This window comes from Clupea harengus, chromosome 20 (assembly GCF_900700415.2).
Source record: "Clupea harengus chromosome 20, Ch_v2.0.2, whole genome shotgun sequence".
Classification (NCBI taxonomy): Eukaryota; Metazoa; Chordata; class Actinopteri; order Clupeiformes; family Clupeidae; genus Clupea; species Clupea harengus.
In genome coordinates this window covers 22,600,952-22,620,951 of record NC_045171.1, presented here as the reverse complement: position 1 = coordinate 22,620,951, position 20,000 = coordinate 22,600,952, and the positions used below count along the sequence as shown (strand labels likewise).

Below are 20,000 nucleotides of genomic sequence, written 5' to 3'. Positions count from 1 at the left end.
AGCTTAAAAATGCTGATGTAGTGTTGAAGTAAGTGTGTGTGTGTGTGTGTGTGTGTGTGTGTGTGTGTGTGTGTGTGCGCAGGCAGTGCTCTGATCTCCTGAGCCAGGCACAGTACCATGTGGCTCGTGCGCGTAAGCAGGACGAGGAGGAGAAGGAGCTGAGGGCCAAACAGGAACTGGAGAGGGACACGCTGCGCCAACTGATGCGCAAGGAGCAGGTCTGTCTGTGTCTGTGTCTGTGTCTGTGTCTGTGTCTGTGTCTGTGTCTGTGTCTGTGTCTGTGTGTGTGTCTGTGTCTTTGTCTGTGTGTGTGTGTGTGTGTGTCTGTGTCTGTCTTTGTGTCTGTGTCTGTCTGTGTGTCTGTCTGTGTCTCTGTGTGTGTCTGTGTCTGTGTGTGTGTCTTTGTGTGTGTGTCTTTGTGTGTGTGTCTTTGTGTCTGTGTCTGTCTGTGTCTCTGTGTGTTTGTCTGTGTGTCTGTCTGTGTCTCTGTGTGTGTGTGTGTGTGTGTCTGTGTGTGTGTGTCTGTGTAATATGTCTTCAGGGGGAGCAGCGTAATAAGGAACTTGAGGAGCAGAAGAAGCTCAGTAGTGTGTGTGTGTGTGTGTGTCCCTCTGTGTCTGTCTGTGCGTGTGCGTGTCTGTGCCGTTCGTGTGTGTGTAATACGATGTCTTTCTTCTTCAGGAGGATAAGCGTTCTAAGGAGGTGGAGGAGCAGAAGAAGCTTCTGGAACAGAGAGCTCAGTACGTGGAGAAGACCAAGGGCTTGCTGTCGTTCACTGACGTGGACACATCCCGCGAGAAGAAGAGATCAGGGGGAGGAGGTGGCAGGGTGAGACGCGCGCACACACACACACACACACACACACACACACACACACACACACACATACACACACACACACAGAGTACACATCCAATGGTATGAGTTACAGATACAAAATAATGCTACACTTAGTTCATGTCTATTACAACAGTAGAATAGCAATATTTCCGGTTCTATCAGTCCCCCATATGAGCATGTCTATGCTCACACACGAACCACCATGCAACAGCCAATCAGAACAGGAAAACATCAATATGCGGTTCCATCAACGCCAACTCAACACGGCTCTAGAACGCCAACACATACGAGAATTAACCGGAAATGTTGGAGTAATTAATACTAACTTTATTTACCTTGTCATATATGACAATATATAACAATTCCCAGCATCCTGTAGTGTGAAGGATGCTGGGAATTATCTGTGCATGTGATGAAGGAATGCACAGTGCAGAGTTGAAATTCAACTGAATTTGCATTAAATCGGGTTGTTTTAACCAAGATCTAGAATTGCTAACATTAGCCACTTGCCAGCTAGATAATTTTGTTCCTGTGGATTATAAATGCAGTCAATCGTTTGTGTTGTCAATCGATAATGGATACAGCGTGCTTTCTCGGACAAGAGGACTATGGTCTTTCATTTGAAGCATTTGATTATGTCGGGTTGAGAGAAAAAAATTAAAAATAAGAATCCATTAATTCTGTCAATTTGGTTTACAATAGCTAGCTACATCCTTTGCAAAGAAATACAGTGTGTGCTGCATTCCATAAATCTTTAAAATAGAGTTTTAAATGAGGTTTTTATTGCTCACCCCTTTAATTTGCAGTAATTACTTTTATAATTTGCTCAACTCGCGTGTTTTGTTTTGATGGACCCCAACAGCCGCGAGTAATCGAGGTGATGGTGTACTTTTGTGCGGACAAAAATACATCCTACTCTCACTGCTGTAAAAAGTTAGCCTACTCTATACAAATAAACCTGGTATTAAAATGAACATGGCTTCAGTGTAGCAAATAATCAATATGCAAGGTAATGACAAAGACGTTCAAAAACAACAGATAGTCATAGGTTCACGGTTCTGGCAGACAATGTTCCCAACTAGCTGCATCCAGGGTCCAGATGAGCTAGGCTTGCCTAGTGTTGTTTTCAACTACATGTACATTAAAGTTCCCTGTTATAGGCTAACTTTTGCAACAAAAAAAAATGTCAAAACTTTCAAAATTCCCGAGCTTAACTTCTCATGGAAAGTTTCCGGAAATGTCCTGCTCTGCAGGAGGTGCTTCTGGTACAGGAGGTTCTTCTGGTACAGGAGGTTCTTCTCTACAGGAGGTGCTTCTGTACTGGTCTGGTTCTGGGGTCTTCTCCCAGAACAGAACCCCTGCACTCACACAGAACCAGGGGAACCCTAACCCAGTCTACGGTACTGTAGGAGCGTTCTGTAGGGAGGCTGCTGGAGAAGGAGGCTGGTTCTGTGTGGTTCTGATGTGCTTCTGATGTGCTTCTCCCTGCAGCGTAAGAAGGGCGGTGACATGGATGAGTTTGTGAACGACGACTCGGATGAAGATCTGCCTACGAAGAGGAGGAAGAAGAGGAGAGCCAGCGGGAGCGAGGAGGAGGAAGGGGAGGGGGAGGGAGGAGAGAAGAAATCACGCAAGAGGAGACGGAGGTCAGTGTGTGTGTGTGTGTGTGTGTCTGACTGATGCGAGTAGTGATATGTATGTGTGTGTTCCTCTGACTGTGTGTGTGTTCCTCTGACTTGTGTGTGTGTGTGTGTGTGTGTCTGTGTGTCTCTGACTGCTGACTGATGCGAGTACTGATATGTATGTATGTGTGTGTTCCTCTGACTGGTGTGTGTACTGATTGTGTGTGTGTTCCTCTGACTGGTGTGTGTGTGTGTTTCAGACCTCAAGAGGGCAGTGATGATGAGGAAGGAGGATCACGACAGAAGAAGCAACGCAAACCCAAAAAGAGGATGGAGAAGGTCAGATGTGTGTCTGTGTGTGTGACTGAGAGAGAAATAAAAATAATCGTGTGTGTGTGTAATGTTTCTTTTGACCTCAGTAAGACATATTTGTAATGTTTGGCATTAATATTGTGTGTGTGTGTGTGTGTTTCAGGCCAAGCCTGAGCGCATGCCTCCGTCACTCAAAGGGAAAATCAAATCCAAAGCCATCATCTCCTCGTCTGACTCTTCCTCTGATGAGGATGGCCTCAAGATTGCAGAGGACAGGTAAGGCTGTGTGTGTGTGTGTGTGTGTGTGTGTGCGTGTCTGTGTGTAAGTGTGTATGTCTGTGTCACTGGTGTTTGCGTTCATAGAGCTTAATTTACGCTTCAGGTAATTATAAGTAAAATGGCTGGTGTGTGTGTGTGTGTGTGTGTGTGTGTAGGAATCCACGGGGAAGTATTTCTGGTTCTGATGACGAGGACCGCACTCACAGGAAGCGTCTGGCGTCGGAAAGTGGCTCAGAGGTGGGGCATAGTGCCAGCGCCCGAGGGTCTGGCCAATCAGAAGAGGATTCAGGCAGTGAGGTTGGGGCTAAGCGTAGGGCCCGCCCCCAGTCGGACTCTGAGTCTGAACAGAGTCGCCGTAGTAGGGGAGGGTCCATCAGCGAGTCCCCGCCCCCCTCTCCCAGACCCGCCTCCGTGGGATCCCCTCGCCAGTCAGAGTCAGAGGTCGAAGCGTCCAATCACGGGTCGGACGACAGCGACTGAAGGGCCGCTTGGAACTGCTGTAGGAATCATGTCCAACTTTCTGCTGCCGTGTCCACTGTCAGTCTGTCACACACACACACACCCTCTTTCATACCTGCAGATCCTTCACACATATTCATACTTGCAGGTGCTGAACACAAACATACATACATACACACACACACACACACACACTCCCTAATACCACACATGAACACATCTTCACCTCTTGTTTTTTTTTTGTCGTGTGGAATTTAATCCTGGCTCATTTCTGAGAGATGTCATGATGATGTCATGTCTGGGTTTATTTTGGTATTCTGGGGGGGGTTGTTTTTTGATTCTGTTTAGAATGGTAGCAGTCACCATGAGTGGTGCCAGAAATTGTGTTTGTACTTTTTCTTTTAATTAAAAGAATCTCCTGAAAGACCCTCCGATTCTGATCTCGTACAGCAAAAAACTTAACACCAGGGAATTTAAGAAAGATTCTTACAGAAACAATATTTGATGATATCAGTGTTAATTTTGGCAGCTATTTTGGATTTAGTCTTAGTCTTTAGACGAAAATGCATATTAGTTTTAGTCACTTTTAGTAATTTTTATCCTGCTTAGTTTTAGTCTAGTTTTCGTCGACGAAAACTCAGAACATTTTAGTCTAGTTTTAGTCGACGAAGTCTCATTACATTTTAGTCTAGTTTTAGTCACATTAAACTAAAAATTAAGTCCATCTTATAGTCACATTAAACTCCTTTCCATCCCTTCTCAGGCCCGGGGACCCCTTGTGTTGTGTCTACAACTGCATAATAGTCAAGCTTGCAGTACTTGGATGCAATTAGTCTCTAAGATACAGATCTCCTATGCCTACAGCTGAATTCCAATGAATTCAATGTAAATAATAATTTTAAGGCAATACTTAATTAACAGTATTATCATTAAAATATAAGAGAATATCAAGTCTAGATTTTGAAGATTCAAATGATCTGATAACACAATACAACTACTATGCCTACCTGGCCTTAGTTAAATCAACCACATATCCTCCATATGAATTGCTGTGCAATCTGATAACCAACATACAGTATTTAGCTAGACGGGTAGTTTGAGAGTTGAAAGTAGTGCTAATAACAATTGCATAAATAGACAAGGATATGTAAACCAATCACATATTCATTTATTTTTTCTTGATTAATGTCATGCGTGGCCTGTCCTATAGTCCATTCTGCAATGTGTTTACTAGCTAGTTATCGATAGCTAGTATAACTTAGCTATGCTACCTCATAGTTAGCCAACGTTAGCTAGCTAAACGTTTTGGAACTCATTTGCCAAGCCAAACGGGAGGTTTCAATCGAAAATGACTAGCTAGTTATCCAAGCTGACAACCTATACACTCGACTGCCCCTTTGAAGTTAACTTAACGTTAGCTAATATATTCGAATAACTAGTTAACATTAGCTAATTATCATTGACAGTTACTAGCTAATACACCTTGGCATAAATGGCAGGGTTGTCTTGTGCGCTTTCAGGTGCCTCTTGTTGTGTTCTTCCCATCTATTTTGAAGCCACACGGTTTCTCTCCGGTTATTGCGGTGCATTGTGTTTTATTTTCTGTCAAGTTATAATTTAAGACTGTCCGGATATCTATTCTTATTTGTCTTCCAGTACCGAGTGCTTGAACTTCAGCCATCGTAACGTTAAGCCATAGGGCGTCACTTGCATGTCTGGCCATCTCAGGGAGTGGAGGAGGGATAGATACAGGACCGGGCAACATTCAACCAATGATGTGCATACAAGTTTAGAAAAGAAAAAAAAAATTGTGACTTAGTCAACCACCAACATTTTCGTCTCGTCTCGTCTCGTCAACGAAAGTTAAAATAGATTTAGTCATAGTTTTGATTTATAAAGATCCGTTTTCGTCACGTCTTAGTCACGGGAAAAAGGTCGTTAACGAATATTTTTCGTCATAGTTTTCGTCAACGAAATTAACACTGGATGATATCTCCAATCATATATTTTTAATAAAGCAAGGTTAAGGCCACACCTTTTAAAGGACCAGTGTGTTGGCCACACCTTTAAAGGACCAGTGTGTAATATGTTCTGAAGAAGGAACATGGAAACAAGGAAACATGAACATATGTCATCAGAGACGTCTGTTTGTGTTTTGGCCAATGTGATTCTGCCCACTGCCCATTTCTCCAGTACGAACCGGACCAACAGAGATCATGTTTGATTCTACCCGACCAAAGAAGCCTTGGCATCCTTCTAAAAATCGGCATGACCAGAAATGTCTTCTATCGTTTTGTCAAGTAACTGTATAATTAGCGGGATAATGTATCGTCCCGTCAGGATTTCTTTTTCCACAATGACCGCCGGGCCAGACTATACATTACCCCTTACATATAGCTCCAGCTCCAGCTCTCAAACAGCACACATGGCCAACAGTATAGCCTCTTCGGTGTCGTGTTAGCAGTTAACCATGCAGCCCTAACATCGAAAAAGTTACACCTTATTGTTGTTTTTGCACTAAAGCAATCATCATCATTATTTATTTAGGGAGAATTGACTGAGCACAGGGCTCTTTTGCAGCAATGCCCTGATTGAGGGTACATAATACAGACCAAAACAGACAAAATAAATAAAAAAACACATTATACAACTCAGAAATTAAGTATAAAAAAACCCCCACATAAAGTAAAAAAATCAAATCAGAGAATTATTTAAAACAACAGCACTGAGGCACATCCTTAGCATCAAAAAGGCTCTTAAATTGGCAAATTGACAAATACTGGGTTAGTTTCAAGTCCTCTTGAACAGTGTTCCATTTATGGGAAGCAAATAACTTAAAAGCTATTTTAACTACACTGCTCAAAAATATGTAAGGAACAATTTTTGATCAGTGTATGGCATGAATTCAATTGCACTTCTCTGATAATGATCTGGTCAGTTAAGTAGCAGAGGGGGTTGTTGATCAGTTTCAGCTGCATTGGTGTTGACAACAGGTGCACTAGAAGGCAACAATAAGATGACCCCCAAAACAGGACTGGTCTTGCATGTGGAGGCCATTTCAAGTTTCTCCCTCTTGATCTCTTTGACTGGTTTTCCACTAGTGTTGGCTTTAGCTAGATTCATTATCACTACTGGGAGCATGAGGCGATTTCTTAACCCGACAGAAGTTGCACAGATTGTCCAACTCCCCCAGGATGGCACATCCACGCGTGCCTAGGAGAGCTGGACAGGGCCGTAGAAGGTCCTCAACCCATCAGCAGGACCGATATCTGCTGCTTTGTGCAAGGAGGAACAGGTTGAGTACTGCCCGAGCCCTACAGAATGATCTCCAGCAGGCCACTGGTGTGAATGTCTCTGCCCAAACAATCAGAAACAGACTTCATGAGGGTGGCCTCAGGGCGCAATGTCCAGTAGTGTGCCCTGTGCTCACTGCCCAGCACTGTTGAGCTCGAACCCTGAACACCTGTGATAGACGTGAAAGGGTCTGTAGAAGCCAAGGAGAACACTATGCTGTCTGCGACATCGTTCAGCATGACCGGTTTGGTGGTGGGTCAGTGATGGTCTGGGGAAGCATATCTATGGAGGGACGCACAGATAATGGGTAATTTTTCCACTTTGATTTTCGGGGTGTCTATAAAATTAAACCCTCTGTAGGCTAAAAACTTTTATTTCCATCAAAGGATGTGGCATCCTTTCGTTACTAAGACATTAAACTGTCCATATCAGTATAGATATTCAACATAATTCTTTTTCACATTGAGATCTGATGTGTTTTCAAGGTGTTCCTTTAATTGTTTTGAGCAGTTTTATATTAGTTTTGATAAGGGGGGTTTCAAGGGAGATGAGGCTCTGTGACCGTGTGTTATGACAGATGGATTTTAATTTTAAAAGTGACATGAGATGATTAGGCCACTAAGGCTTTATAAACAAATAAAAGACAGTGTTTTTCCCTCCTGTCTGCTAGAGGGGACCAACCAACATTCTTGGTGGGTCCTGAAAGCGTCTCCTGTGACAAAGCGAATAGCACTATGGTATACAGTCCAGGAGTTTGAAGGTAGAGGGTGCAGCATACATGTAAACAATGTCACCATAGTCAAGAACTGACAAAATTGTTAATACAATATATGGCATCTGCATCCCTTTCTCTTTAATATTTAGCTGTTGCTCAAATGGCAACCTAACAAAATTGTTTAGCAACAAAAAAGAAAATCCAAGTTGACATCCATTGCTTACTACCACAATGATCTCTGACCTACTACTCAGACTGGTTGAAATTTAGTGCATGAGCTGCTCGTCATAGACAGCCACTATTTGCATTTCTGATCTGATTGGTGAAATGACGGCAGCAGGTTGAAGTCCCTTGCCCGACCAATTACAGTTTACTGTACGTTGGCATAGACAGCCAACATTCCTGGGCATCTTTACCTGCCTACTGGACATGCATTTCTCCTTCACAGTCCAGTCAACACAGAACACTCAGCGGTGATTTTTTTTAATATTTATTTTTCGAAGAAAAATGAGCCAGAGACGCCAAGCAGGGGTGAACCAAGTCTGGCGTGCCTTAGCGGCCTGAAATAGGCTACTGTTAAGCAGGAAACCTACAACGATATGACATTAAAAAGCTTTTGGTATAAATATTAGGTAGACCACTTTATTAAAACCGGAATATAAATCACGTAAAATGTACCTCATGTGTTAATCTCCAGTAATGTAATAGTAATTAATAGTCTTCTCATTGAAGCCTGGACAGTCTGGTGTGAGCAGTGGGCTTGTTCTCAGGAAACTCTTGCTTTACACAGTCGACTATTACAATGTACTTTACCACTGAAGTACACACACACTAGTCCTGACGCAGAACAGGTGACCCAGCGGTCCTGGCACTGATAAAGTACTGACGTCAGAACAGCAGCAGCGTCCCAGCCTGCTACTCCAACTCGCGCTTTGAAACAGTGACCCGGTTTTAGACACACACAAACAGGTTTTAGACAAACACACAGAAATAGCGGCCAGGTTTTAGACAGTGCCTTGGTCCTATATAACAGGGTTAAAAACTTCCATTGTGTTCCTGGAGCAGACCTCTCTCCCTAGGGTGTCACCCTGGAGAACTACAAGCACCACAGACACACACATACACACACAGAGAGAGAGACAGAGACACAGGTGTGACTGTATTGAGGTTTATTGAAAGAGAAGCAGCAGTGGCAACAGGAGCATACAGTAACACATGATCAGAACAGCAACACAGAACTGCCCCGGAACAGTCTAGAACCGCCTCGGAACAGTCTAGAACCGCCCCGGAACAGTCTAGAACCGCCCCAGGGTGTATGGCGCTCTGCCGGTTCATGATGGTCAAGTATAAATATGGCGCCGGAGCGACATCATTAGGATTCCGGATCATTTCTTAAAAAACATTGAGGGCGGAGCCTCAAGCCAACGTAAAAAAAAGGAAAACAAAAACAAAAAGCCTTCAGATCATTCAGACATGTTCAATTCATCTGTTAAAAATCAATCAGTACGATCAATCCATCCTCCTCTTGGGAGTGGCAGAGCCATTTAAAAACCCAACACTAACCAGATTCCACGAGAGAGTCGGCAAAACACTACGTGCCACATATGCGTGTGTGCGCGCACACACACACACACGCCACACACACACACACGAGGTAGAGCAGCATACTGGCAGAAAGGATGGGGATAAAATCTGCTGGCCTCACAGGACATGTAGTGTGTGCGTGTGTGTGTGTGAGTTACTCTTCATCATCCTCAGACTCCTCTTCCTCTGCAGTCTCTAGCCAAGTAAGCCACTGGTTCACCTGCAACACAAACACACACGCAGTTTAGAATCCAACTCCAGAGCTTTAGAGAAGACATGAGGACTTGACACACACACACACACACACACACACACACACACACACACACACACACACACACACACACACACGTAGTGCGTACCTGGAAGAGAGCCTTGCCCTTCCCTGGGAACTCCTGAGACAGATCCTCCTTCCAGGCCAGGAAGGCCTCCTCCTCGATGATCTCCATATCATACAGGTTCACAAAGTACCGCAGCAGCATGCCTGAGAGAAAGACACACACACACAATTTAAAACCCGACGTAATTATCACTGTGGGCCAAAGACAAATAAGGTGCTGACGCTCACACATTGAAAGAGTGTGTGTGTGCTTACCTTTGGGGAAGCCCGCGGTGTGGCAGTGCACCTGTAGGGCGTAGAGGGCGCTGACCTGCAGGTTTGTGTGATCGTGGAGGAACTTCTGCATGACGGGCTTGAAGGAGAGGAGCAGCTGCTTCTCCTGATCCTGAAGCTCCCTAGGGGGCGCCAGAGAGGAGTCATCCCACTCCACCTCCCCCGCGCCGTTCAGCTCCTCAGCCATGTACTGCAGCAAACTGGGGAGACGCAGGGCACAGGTCACACATGCACTCTGGACATACGCTAGGGGGGTGTGTGTGTGTGTACTTGGTGACACTGAGAAATCCCTTCTCTAGGTATGTAGTGGGGCGGGGGAGGATTATGTCTGACCCAGCAGTAGGTAGGTAGGTGTGTGTGTGTGTGTGTGTGTACCTGGTGATGAGGATGTTGATGAAGTCGTTGTCTGTGTGGAGTTTGGCGGAGACGTTGTCCTTGATCCAGCGGTAGATGTGTGTGGCGGAGGGGTCCTCCCTGACGCGGCGGAGCAGTTCTTTCTCCAGACGCAGCAGCGGGAACAAGAAGCCCAAACCCTTCTCCTCCAGCAGCTCCAACATGCGCTCCTTAGACTGGTCCATCTCTATACACACACACACACACACACACACACACACACACACACACACACACACAGAGAGAGAGAGATCAGTGTTACAGCTTCACCTCCTTAGACTGGTCCATCTCTACACACACACAGAGAGAGATCAGTGTTACAGCTTCCCCTCCAACATGTCCTCCATAGACTGGTTCATCTAACACACACACAGCACTCCTGGAGGTGTGTGTGTACCTGGCAGAATCTTGAGCATGTTGACCCTGCTCTGCTGGAAGGTATGAGTGTGTGTTTGTACCTGGCAGCATCTTGACTAGGGCTGAACGATTTGGGGAAATAATCTAATAGCGATTTTTCCCCCAAATATTGCGATTGCGATTTAATATGCGATTTTTTTGTTTTATCCTAATTTTTTTCCCCAACAAATCGTAATGAATGATTTCAAGATGACCAACACAATATTAGATACATTTAGTGTAAAATATTATTTCCCACAATTAAAATTTTTATTTAACTGCTTATTACAGAATCAAGAACAACAAATCGGTGGCTTTGCCACTGTGCATCCAAGTAATTTTAACAAAGTCATTGTAAGAATAAACACAAGGCATGCACTTTTTAAACACTGGGCAAAATGTACCATCTTTTTTTTTTTTTTTTTTTTTTTAAGATCACGTTTTTAAATCGCGAACGTTGCAGTTAGAAAATCGCGTTCTATCATATCGCGATTAAATCGCAAATGCAATTAATCGTTCAGCCCTAATCTTGACCCTGCTCTGCTGGAAGGTATGAGAGAGTGTGTGTGTGTGTGTGTGTGTGTGTACCTGGCAGCATCTTGAGCATGTTGACCCTGCTCTGCTGGAAGGTATGAGAGTGTGTGTGTGTGTGTGTGTGTGTGTGTGTGTGTGTACGTACCTGGCAGCATCTTGAGCATGTTGACCCTGCTCTGCTGGAAGGTGAGTGTTAGCCAGTCCTGGTCCTGGAGGCGAGCGGCCTGCTGCAGGCAGAGCAAGAAGAGGGGGAAGTGTGTGCCGTTCTCCAGCGGCGCCGCCAGCTCACACACCCCCAGCAGCTGGGCCAGCACGGCCCGCGCCGCAAACTGGGCCAGGAAGGACGAGAGCAGCGGCACCGACCCCTCCAGCGCCGCTGACTGACCCAGCACACTCAGGAACGCCTGCAGAGACAAGAGGAGGGGTCAGTGTGTGTGTACGAGCGTGTGGGGTGTGTGTGTCATGAGGATTCCGTCAGGAATGTGTGTGTGTGTGTGTTGGGGTGTGTGTGTGTGTGTGTGTGTGTGGTCTGACCTGCATGAAGTGTTCTGCGGTGATGATGCCCTCGGTGTGGAGGGTGTGTACGAGGGTGCTGACACTCTCCCGGTCTGCGTCCGAGCCCTCCAGAGACACCAGCATCATCTTGGCCAGCAGCTCCCACAGACAGGAGCGTGGAGCCCGCATCTCCCTCAGCGCAGACACCGCCTCAGACACACTCCCACCGTTCAGGTAAGCACGCACCAGAGCCTCCTGCAGAACACACACACACCATGATTATTATCATCATTATTCACACTGACTCACATCTAGTCTCTATATGAAGGGTTACTCCAGCTATCCACTGTAACACACACACCCATCTGGCTTTGCATGAAGGGTTAGTATCGTCTGTACAGCATCTAGCGTTTAGGACACACACACACACACACACACACACACACACACACACACACACACACACACACACACACACACACACACACACACACACACACACACACACACACACACACAGGGGGTTGTGAACTCACGGTCATCTTAAGCAGCTCCTCTTTAGAAGGTGGAGGCTTCTTGGTGATCTTCTGAGGCTTCTCATGGATCAGAGGAGGGCTGCTCTTCAGACCCAACTGAGGGGTCTAGAGAGATGGGGGGAGAGGGAGAGAGAGAGGGAGAGAGAGAGAAAGACTTTATTGATGAGCATCAAGTATCTTAATATGACATACAAACAATACAGCAGCACACAGACAGGGCGCTCATGACTGTGCGTGCGTGCGTGTGTGTGTGTGTGCTTGTGTGTCTGTTCTCACCTGTCCCAGAGGCGGGGTGTGTGTGCGTGGAGGGTGAGCACTAGGGGGGATCATGTTGGGAGTCTGTGGCTGCAGTTTGGGCTGATTCTTATTGAGCAGGAAAGACTGGGCTGGACGTAGACTGACCTGTGGGGGGGGGAGGAGGAGAGAGAGGGGGGTGGGGGGGTGAGAGGTATTCTTCTGAACAGCACCTGTGTGCTCACACTCAGGGAGGGGGTGGGGGGGGTCACACTTGGAGGACAGGGTTACATGTGAAGCATAGGAAAGCAGGGATGATTGACAGGTGGGTGACAGGTGATTGACAGCTACCTCGTCAGCACTGAGTGAGCCCTTGGAGAAGCGCGGGGCCAGGTCCTTATTGAGGGCAGCCTGCTGGGGCTGACTGTGGAACAACGGGCTCGGAGTCTGGCGGGAGACACACACACACGGAGAGAAAGGGAGGGAGAGATTATGGTCACACAGGGTCAACCCACAAACACACTGAATAATACATCCTCACACACACAATAAGGCAGTCTCAAATCCACACACACTCCAGTTGTACCTGGCTAGGCTTGCTGAAAGTCTTGCCCCCCTTATCCAGGAGAGTGTGTGGGGGGGTGTTGATGTAGGCTGCGAGCGTGTGTGCGGGGGTGTTGTTGTTGTTGTAGGGGCCGTGGCCGTTGAAGATGCCGTTGCTACGGTGACGCCCAAGCGTGGGGGAGTAGTGCTCCTCCTGAATCACCCCGGGGCCCGTGCCTATGCCCCCGCCCGGCATCTGGCCAAACATGTCTGCCAGCCCCCCCATGCCATCCCCTCGGATGCCCACACGCCCCGGACCGGCCAGGAAGGCCGCCTCCGGAAAGAACTCAGAGCGCCCGCCGCCAGATGCCATGGCCTGGATGAACACACCCAGGTCCTGTGAGAGAGAGAGAGAGCGAGCGAGCGAGCAAGAGAGCAAGAGAGAAAGAGAGAAAAAGAGCCGCCAGGAACCATGGCCACACATTTTATCACAAGGTCATCGGAAAAAACAAAAACAACTTTGTTGCTCTGATGGTTCTATATCCCTGTGTGTGTGTGTGTGTGTGTGTGTGTGTGTGTGTGTGTACCTTGACGGCGTCCTGGCGGATCTGTGTGATTGTCTTGGGGCCGTTGTCGGTGAAGGCCTTGCGTGGCTTCCAGCCGTTCTCCCGCAGCTCCTGAGTGTCCTGAAGGAGAAAGCGGATCCGAGACGGCAGCTCCTGATTGGTCGTCAGGTTTCGCATCCGCCCAAAGTACTGGTCCATCAGAGACTGTCAGACACAAACACACACACACACACACACTTTTAGTACTGGTCCATCAGACAGACAGACACACACACGTTCAGTACTGGTCCAACAGAGACCAACTCCAGTCCCATACTATACCCACTAATGAGTCAGGTGTGTCCAGTATTCCCACCTACCCATTACAGAATACCACGACCCATGAACCTCCACCAGACCTCCCCTAGCAACCCCTATCCCATCCAACTCTAGCTTAGTGAATCATCGGAACAGTCCATGCCATCCAACTCCAGCTTATGAAACCATCAAGGCCATCATAATGGACCGTCAGTTTGAAAGGCATATTTGTTACATGTAGCATGTAAAGTGGGAAGGGTTAAATTAGGTTAAATTCACAAGCTTGCAAGTTGATTGAGCACTTCAATCGACCAAGTTCTGTGTCAGACGTACGTTGGATGCCCCCATGTATTTTAACCATTTCACCAAGAGAAATAAAACCAGGCAGCGCATTAATTGCATACAAAAAAAAAAGTGAAATATTTAAAATTGAATTGCAAAATTTCACAGGCACTGGTTTCAAGTAATCTAAACCACTTGTGTGAAGCCATTTAACCTCATTCACAGGCAGACAACAATCCTGAGGGGAGTACCACGAGGGCCCACTCTGACATCACAAAGACAGGAATCTCGCTGTTCGCATTCCCACTCAAGCCCGAGCAGGAGATTGCCGTTATTCGACCATGTAGCCAGGGAAGAGACGTCGCCGTGTTGCTCCCATTACAAATAAAACACCAATACGGCATAACGGCAACAAAATAACAGTAAACACAGAGTTCAGTACCAGTCCACCAGAGACTGAATATACATTCGTCATGCACTGATCCCCACACACACACACACAAACACACACACTTACCCGGGCCTTCTGGTGGTCCAGTCTGGGTCCCACGGTTCTCATGATCTGGCACAGGCACTCCAGGTCCTCCCCCATGTCTGCAAGCTGGACCCTTTTCTTCTTCTCCAGAAGCTACACACACACACACACACACACAGAGAGATTGGTGTTACCAAACACCGCAGCCTGGTTTAACATCACACAAGTCAGACACACACACACACAGACCAAGACAGACTTAACCACAACACAGCAGCCTCTTACACACGACAACATAGTCACACACACAGACTCACTGTTTTGATGCACTTATGAAGGATAGACTCGTGGATGAGGTCCAGTTTGCCAAGTTCGGAGATGAACTTGATGTTGCCGAGCATTTTGATCTTAGCGATGGCACGTTGCTCCTCCTCCTCCGCTGAGAGGGGCGTGTCCTGCTTCTCGTAAACTGAGATGGGAGAGGGGCCAAACGTGAGTCACGCAGTTTCAGTTACAGAGACAACAGCCAATCAGAATGATTTTCAAACCCTTCACTCACCTTCAACATTTTTGGCTCTGTTTTCGAACTCATCCTGAAGCTTAGCAATCAGAAGCCTCCTGAAAGTCTGAGAGAATGAGAGAGAGAGAGTTCATTATTAGTAATAGAGTGTATGTACAATGGGGGCCGTGTGTGTGAGTTCATTAGTAGTAACAGAATCGATAATAGACCACTTCATGATGGGAATGCATTGGTCTCTTAACACAGTGGTGTACGCAAACGGGGTGGGTGTTTGGGGTGTGAATATTTACACCCCTCAGTCAGGTGGTGGGTACAAGTGAGTGTGTGGATATATAATGTGTGCGCACGTTGAGGGAGTGTATGCGCAGTGGTGGCCGCGTGTGTGGGGGGGGGGGGGGGAGAGGGTATGTGAGCAGAGGGGGACACGTGTGTGTGTGTGCGAGCGCGTGTGTTGGAGTGTGTCTTACGGTGCTCTGTTTCGGGGGAGGCTGGTTGTCAGGGGCGGGACCGTCAAAGCTTGGAGCGTCTTCAGCCAATCGGAGACAGAGCTGAGCGTACAGAGAGCTGTAATTGGACTCCTCCAAAGCCTTATCCACTATCTGTGGACACACACACACACAAATTCATTAACACACTAGTGCAGACAGCTAAATGCACAGGGAGGCCCTTAAGGGGCCAACATGGTGGACGGATCGGCATGCCAACGGTGGTCAACGAAGCACCAAAACCTTAAGCCAGCGGGCTTCCCCGAAACGGGTAAAATACCATCTACATCGCTGGCAAGTACAATGTGCCAAAGTAGAGCACAGTGGAATATACATGACAATTAACTTCACCAGTTAACTAATCACCAGTAACTCATTTGTGGATGAACTGCTGGAAGCAGCAATAAGAGGTCATGTGCCAAATAGAGCTCAGTGGGATAGCCTCGGCTACATGACTGGACCGTGGGATAGCCTCGGCTACATGACTGGACCGTGGGATAGCCTCGGCTACATGACTGGACCGTGGGATAGCCGACATGTTAGTTAAACTCGATCACCTGCATTCACGTGGGAACTAAATTGGACGAGCCCTAAAAGTTCTGGTTAGTGTTTTATTGGTAATCACCGGCAGAACTGCGTTAACTATCTGTAGGTTGTAATGGTTAACAGGGGGACTGGCAATGGAAACAAGGCTTTTGGCTATAATTGGGTGCATTTACATTTTAATGTTCATGAATGTACACCGTCCCTCTTGATCAAATAAAAAAAAAAATTCATTGATTAATCCAAAAGACTCAAGACTGCATTAGCGAAGTGTTTTTCCCCCAGGTGTACATTTTGGGACAGCCTACATGCAGTTTGGACCCTTAGGTCTCCGTCAGGCAAAGTAAAGCAAAACAACCGTTTGTCCAGTTGTTGCAGTAAGACTGTAACGTTAGTCAGGAAACACACACAGATGCATCAAGTTCCTTCCAGGTACACACACACACACACACACACACACACACACACACACACACACACACACACACACACACACACACACACACACACACACACACACACACACACACGTCTCTTACCAGCAAGATGATTCCTTTGAGGACTTGTTTGGAGTCAACGCCAACGTTCAGGAGCTCAAGACATAGTTTATCAAACTTCTCTGGGGTCAGTTTGTTTAGTATGCTGCAGATGGAGAGAGGGAGATCAGTCACAATCACAATCACACACACACACACACGAACACAGAGAGCGGGGGTTGGCTGCAGGTCAAACTTACCCTCTCACTTTTCTGAAGATGGCGTCGTGCCGTTCTTTATCGTTGCTGGAGTTGCCATCTCGTCTAGTGCTTCGGGAAGGAATCCATTTCTGGATGCCAGAACCTGGGGACTTCCCCAGGAACTCGCTGTGGAACAAAGGAGCCAATCAGACGCGAGGACGACACAAACAACCAATCAAATACAGCCACAGTGTGTGGCCAGGAGGGGAATGTGTGGTGTTTGATGTGTGTGGTGTCTGATGTGTAAGTGGGGGATGGGTTGAATGTGTGTGTCATTCGCCTACCTCTTGCCGACAGTCTTGGGATAGTGCTGAGAGGCTCCCCTCCCGCCTCCTCCGCCCGAAGACGCACTGAAACAGGCCAATCAAACCACAGCACAATTACATTTAACCAATCAAAGCTACAGACGATTAAGACACAATGACTCAGATGTAGTGACATCAGCAGAATGATCAGCGATCGTGTGATGACCACATTAATTAGTTCATTAGAAATCTCCATGGTGACCACTGGAAGAGTCCAGTCGTATGCCCAGGGTTGCTCACACAGGCAGCGACACACCTGAAATGAGAAGCACACAGGCAGCGACACACACACACACCTGAAACGAGAAGCACCCCCTTCTGCGATCACACTCTCCACTTTGGCGGCTGGGCAGCAAGGAACTCAGGAAGAATCAGGAAGAAGTAGTAAGACAGGGGCACACACCTGTGGAGCAGAGAGAGAGAGATCAGCATGAGAGAGAGGGAGGAGAAGGAGAGAGGGAGGAGAAGGAGAGAGAGAGGGATGAGAAGGTGAAAGGGGGGTGAGAAGGAGAGAGGGAGGAGAAGGAGAGAGGGAGGAGAAGGTGAAAGGGGGTGAGAAGGAGAGAGAGAGGGAGGGATGGGAAGAGAGAGAGGGGGAGGGGAAGAGAGAGAGGAAGGGATGAGAAGGAGAGGGATGAGAGAGGGGGGAGAGAGACAGGGGGGAGGAGAGAGAGGGAGGGATGAGAAGGAGAGAGAGGGAGGAGGAGAGAGAGGGAGGAGGAGAGAGAGGGAGGAGAAGGAGAGAGAGGGGGATGAGAAGGAGAGAGAGGGGGATGAGAAGGAGAGAGAGGGGGGAGGAGAAGGAGAGAGAGGGGGAGGAGAAGGAGAGAGAGGGGGGAGGAGAAGGAGAGATGAGAAGGAGAGAGGGAGGAGAAGGTGGGAGAGAGGGAGGAGAAGGAGAGAGAGAGGGAGGAGAAGGAGAGAGAGAGGGAGGGAGGGATGAGCAGGAGAGAGCAAGGGAGGGATGAGCAGGAGAGAGCAAGGGAGGGATGAGCAGTAGAGAGAGGGAGGGATGAGGAGAGAGAGGGATGACAAGGAGAGAGAGGGGATGAAAAGGATGAGAAGGAGAGAGAGGGGGGATGAGAAGGAGAGAGAGGGGGGATGAGAAGGAGAGAGAGGATGAGAAGGAGGAGGGAGACAGGAATCAGCAGGGCAGAGTACACAGGGGCAGAACTGGAGTCCCTGGGGAAGAGTAGGAGATGGAGCTTCAGCGACAGGGGAGGGCAAGGGGAGTCTTTTACAGTCAGCACGGGACACCAACACCAGTGTTCAGGGGTCTGTTCCAAAAGACTGGACACCAACACCAGTGTTCAGGGGTCTGTTCCAAAAGACTGGACACCAACACCAGTGTTCAGGGGTCTATTCCAAAGGACTGGACACCAGCACCAGTGTCCAGGGGTCTATTCCAAAGGACTGGAAAGGCTCAGTAATACATACACACATCACCTTGGGTCCCAGAGGCTCCAAGAGTCTGGTGAAACCATGGGACTAAATGTGTATCTTCAAACAGGATGCTTAACTATAGAGTCCTTCCCAACACAGCGAGTTTACAGTGATAGTGACGTCCTACCAGGCAGTAGTAGGTGAAGAACAATGCAACTTTCCTTAAAATGTCCTGCTAGCGGGCCTCACCCAAATTAGCTACCAAGCTAACCTGTGCTGAGGAAGGAATGTTTGTCCAAGAACAAAGAACGTAGCTAGTCATTTAGCATGAGCTAATTAAAGTTAGCGGGTCTGCCTTCGCCTAGAGGTGCTAGTATTCACACATACCAAACAATCGTTCAGTAAGAAAACAAGATATTTTAATCTGACGGGCAAAGGTCTTCGTTAAGTCGTGAACATTAAACACACAGACCATTGTGCGGGCCTAAACACCGTATAACTTAACCAGGCTGTTCGCCACAGATACATTTGAGGGTGAGGGGCTTTCTTAAATGGCCCTGCCGATTTTGGTTGGCCATGTCCCGTCCAGCTAATCTAACGTTACCATCTGTGCTAGAAGCCACAGTGATTGCGACGATACAGCCAGCGGGTAAATCTCTCCCAGGAACTAACTAGTTACGGGAACGGGCTAACCTGGCTACGGCCAGACGGCCCTCATGAAAACATTTTCAATGCCGGGACAGCAAAAAAAAAAAATAGCTAATATTGAGCGAGTAGATAGTTACGAACGGAACACGAGTAGCCAAGTATATGCGCCATTAGAGACTTACACCTGACGACATAAGCGTTTGGCATGCAGCCGGCTAGCAACCAAGCTACCGAGGCCGGCTAGGAAGATTAATCACGTTGGCTAAGTTAATTAGCGATCATAGCTAGCTATGCTATGCTGGTCCTGTCGACTGGTTGGTTTCCTCCTAGGATACTTGTATCGAACGTTTTGGTATACATTTGTAGTAAAAACGAATAATTTCGATGTGGTGTTAGATCGCATCCACGTCCTTGTAATCAAAATATCATGCCGGCCGGTGCTGGTGGCAGATGTTGGCCAACCCAAGACGCCATTTTCTCCCAGCCGGGCTAGTCACCCACCGAGAATAAAGCAAAGCTAGGTACAGACTGTAAAGGTTGGGTACGACAAACATGAAGCCACCTCTTGTCATTATTCCCTTCTGAATAATGAACATGAACCATGTTATAAAAAATTTGGATTTCGCACTCAAGAAATTCAATGACGGACGCCAACAAATATCATTCTCTTACCTTTACCAAAGGAAGGTCAGCTTCAATATGATTTTGTCACTAATTCAGAAAATAGGATGTAAATAAAAGCGTTTAGTGACAGAAATCACTGAAAAGATTCTCTAGCGTAGCCTTAATTTTGTGTCCCACTATTGTCTGTAAAGATAGCTTCGCCGGCGATGCAGTCCGATGGTGATAATCATGGGACTGCTGACTCTATGACCTGACGTCAGCGGTAACGCAGGTTTATATCCTGAACG

General features: G+C 47.3%; 2 protein-coding genes across 2 annotated transcripts in view; one reads left to right on the top strand and one right to left on the bottom strand.

Moving 5' to 3' along the window:
- The window catches only part of LOC105912349 (RNA polymerase-associated protein CTR9 homolog), a gene marked incomplete at its 5' end in the record, with an annotated part of 10,752 nt that extends 6,813 nt beyond the window's left edge, over positions 1-3,939 (top strand). The window contains 6 exons of the mRNA XM_031587001.2: positions 83-218; positions 682-828; positions 2,332-2,486; positions 2,723-2,801; positions 2,938-3,050; positions 3,209-3,939. Coding sequence (XP_031442861.1) covers positions 83-218; positions 682-828; positions 2,332-2,486; positions 2,723-2,801; positions 2,938-3,050; positions 3,209-3,533 — 955 coding nt within the window. The remainder of the gene's footprint in view (positions 1-82; positions 219-681; positions 829-2,331; positions 2,487-2,722; positions 2,802-2,937; positions 3,051-3,208) is intronic.
- A 4,734-nt stretch (positions 3,940-8,673) lies between these two features.
- LOC105912342 (eukaryotic translation initiation factor 4 gamma 2) lies at positions 8,674-19,296 on the bottom strand. Its single transcript, XM_031587000.1, has 20 exons — positions 19,272-19,296; positions 17,355-17,418; positions 17,038-17,103; positions 16,754-16,879; positions 16,557-16,659; positions 15,457-15,588; positions 15,029-15,095; positions 14,787-14,938; positions 14,512-14,622; positions 13,437-13,619; positions 12,893-13,246; positions 12,658-12,753; positions 12,349-12,474; positions 12,073-12,177; positions 11,576-11,791; positions 11,187-11,445; positions 10,094-10,298; positions 9,701-9,918; positions 9,468-9,589; positions 8,674-9,325 (listed from the first exon to the last, which is right to left on the bottom strand). Exons 1-20 carry the CDS (start codon positions 19,294-19,296, stop codon positions 9,260-9,262), a joined length of 2,796 nt encoding a protein of 931 aa, XP_031442860.1. The 3' UTR covers positions 8,674-9,259.
- Positions 19,297-20,000: the final 704 nt, after the last annotated feature.

What these genes read in the sequence shown, in the direction of transcription:
- LOC105912342 (XM_031587000.1), bottom strand. Translation starts at nt 19,296, where the DNA reads ATGCCAAACGCTTATGTCGTCAGGT. An exon ending in CCCAAGACTGTCGGCAAGAG is followed by an intron (nt 16,880 to 17,037) that starts GTAGGCGAATGA and finishes TTTGTTCCACAG; the next exon opens with CGAGTTCCTGGGGAAGTCCC. An exon ending in TCAAAGGAATCATCTTGCTG is followed by an intron (nt 15,589 to 16,556) that starts GTAAGAGACGTG and finishes GTGTGTCCACAG; the next exon opens with ATAGTGGATAAGGCTTTGGA.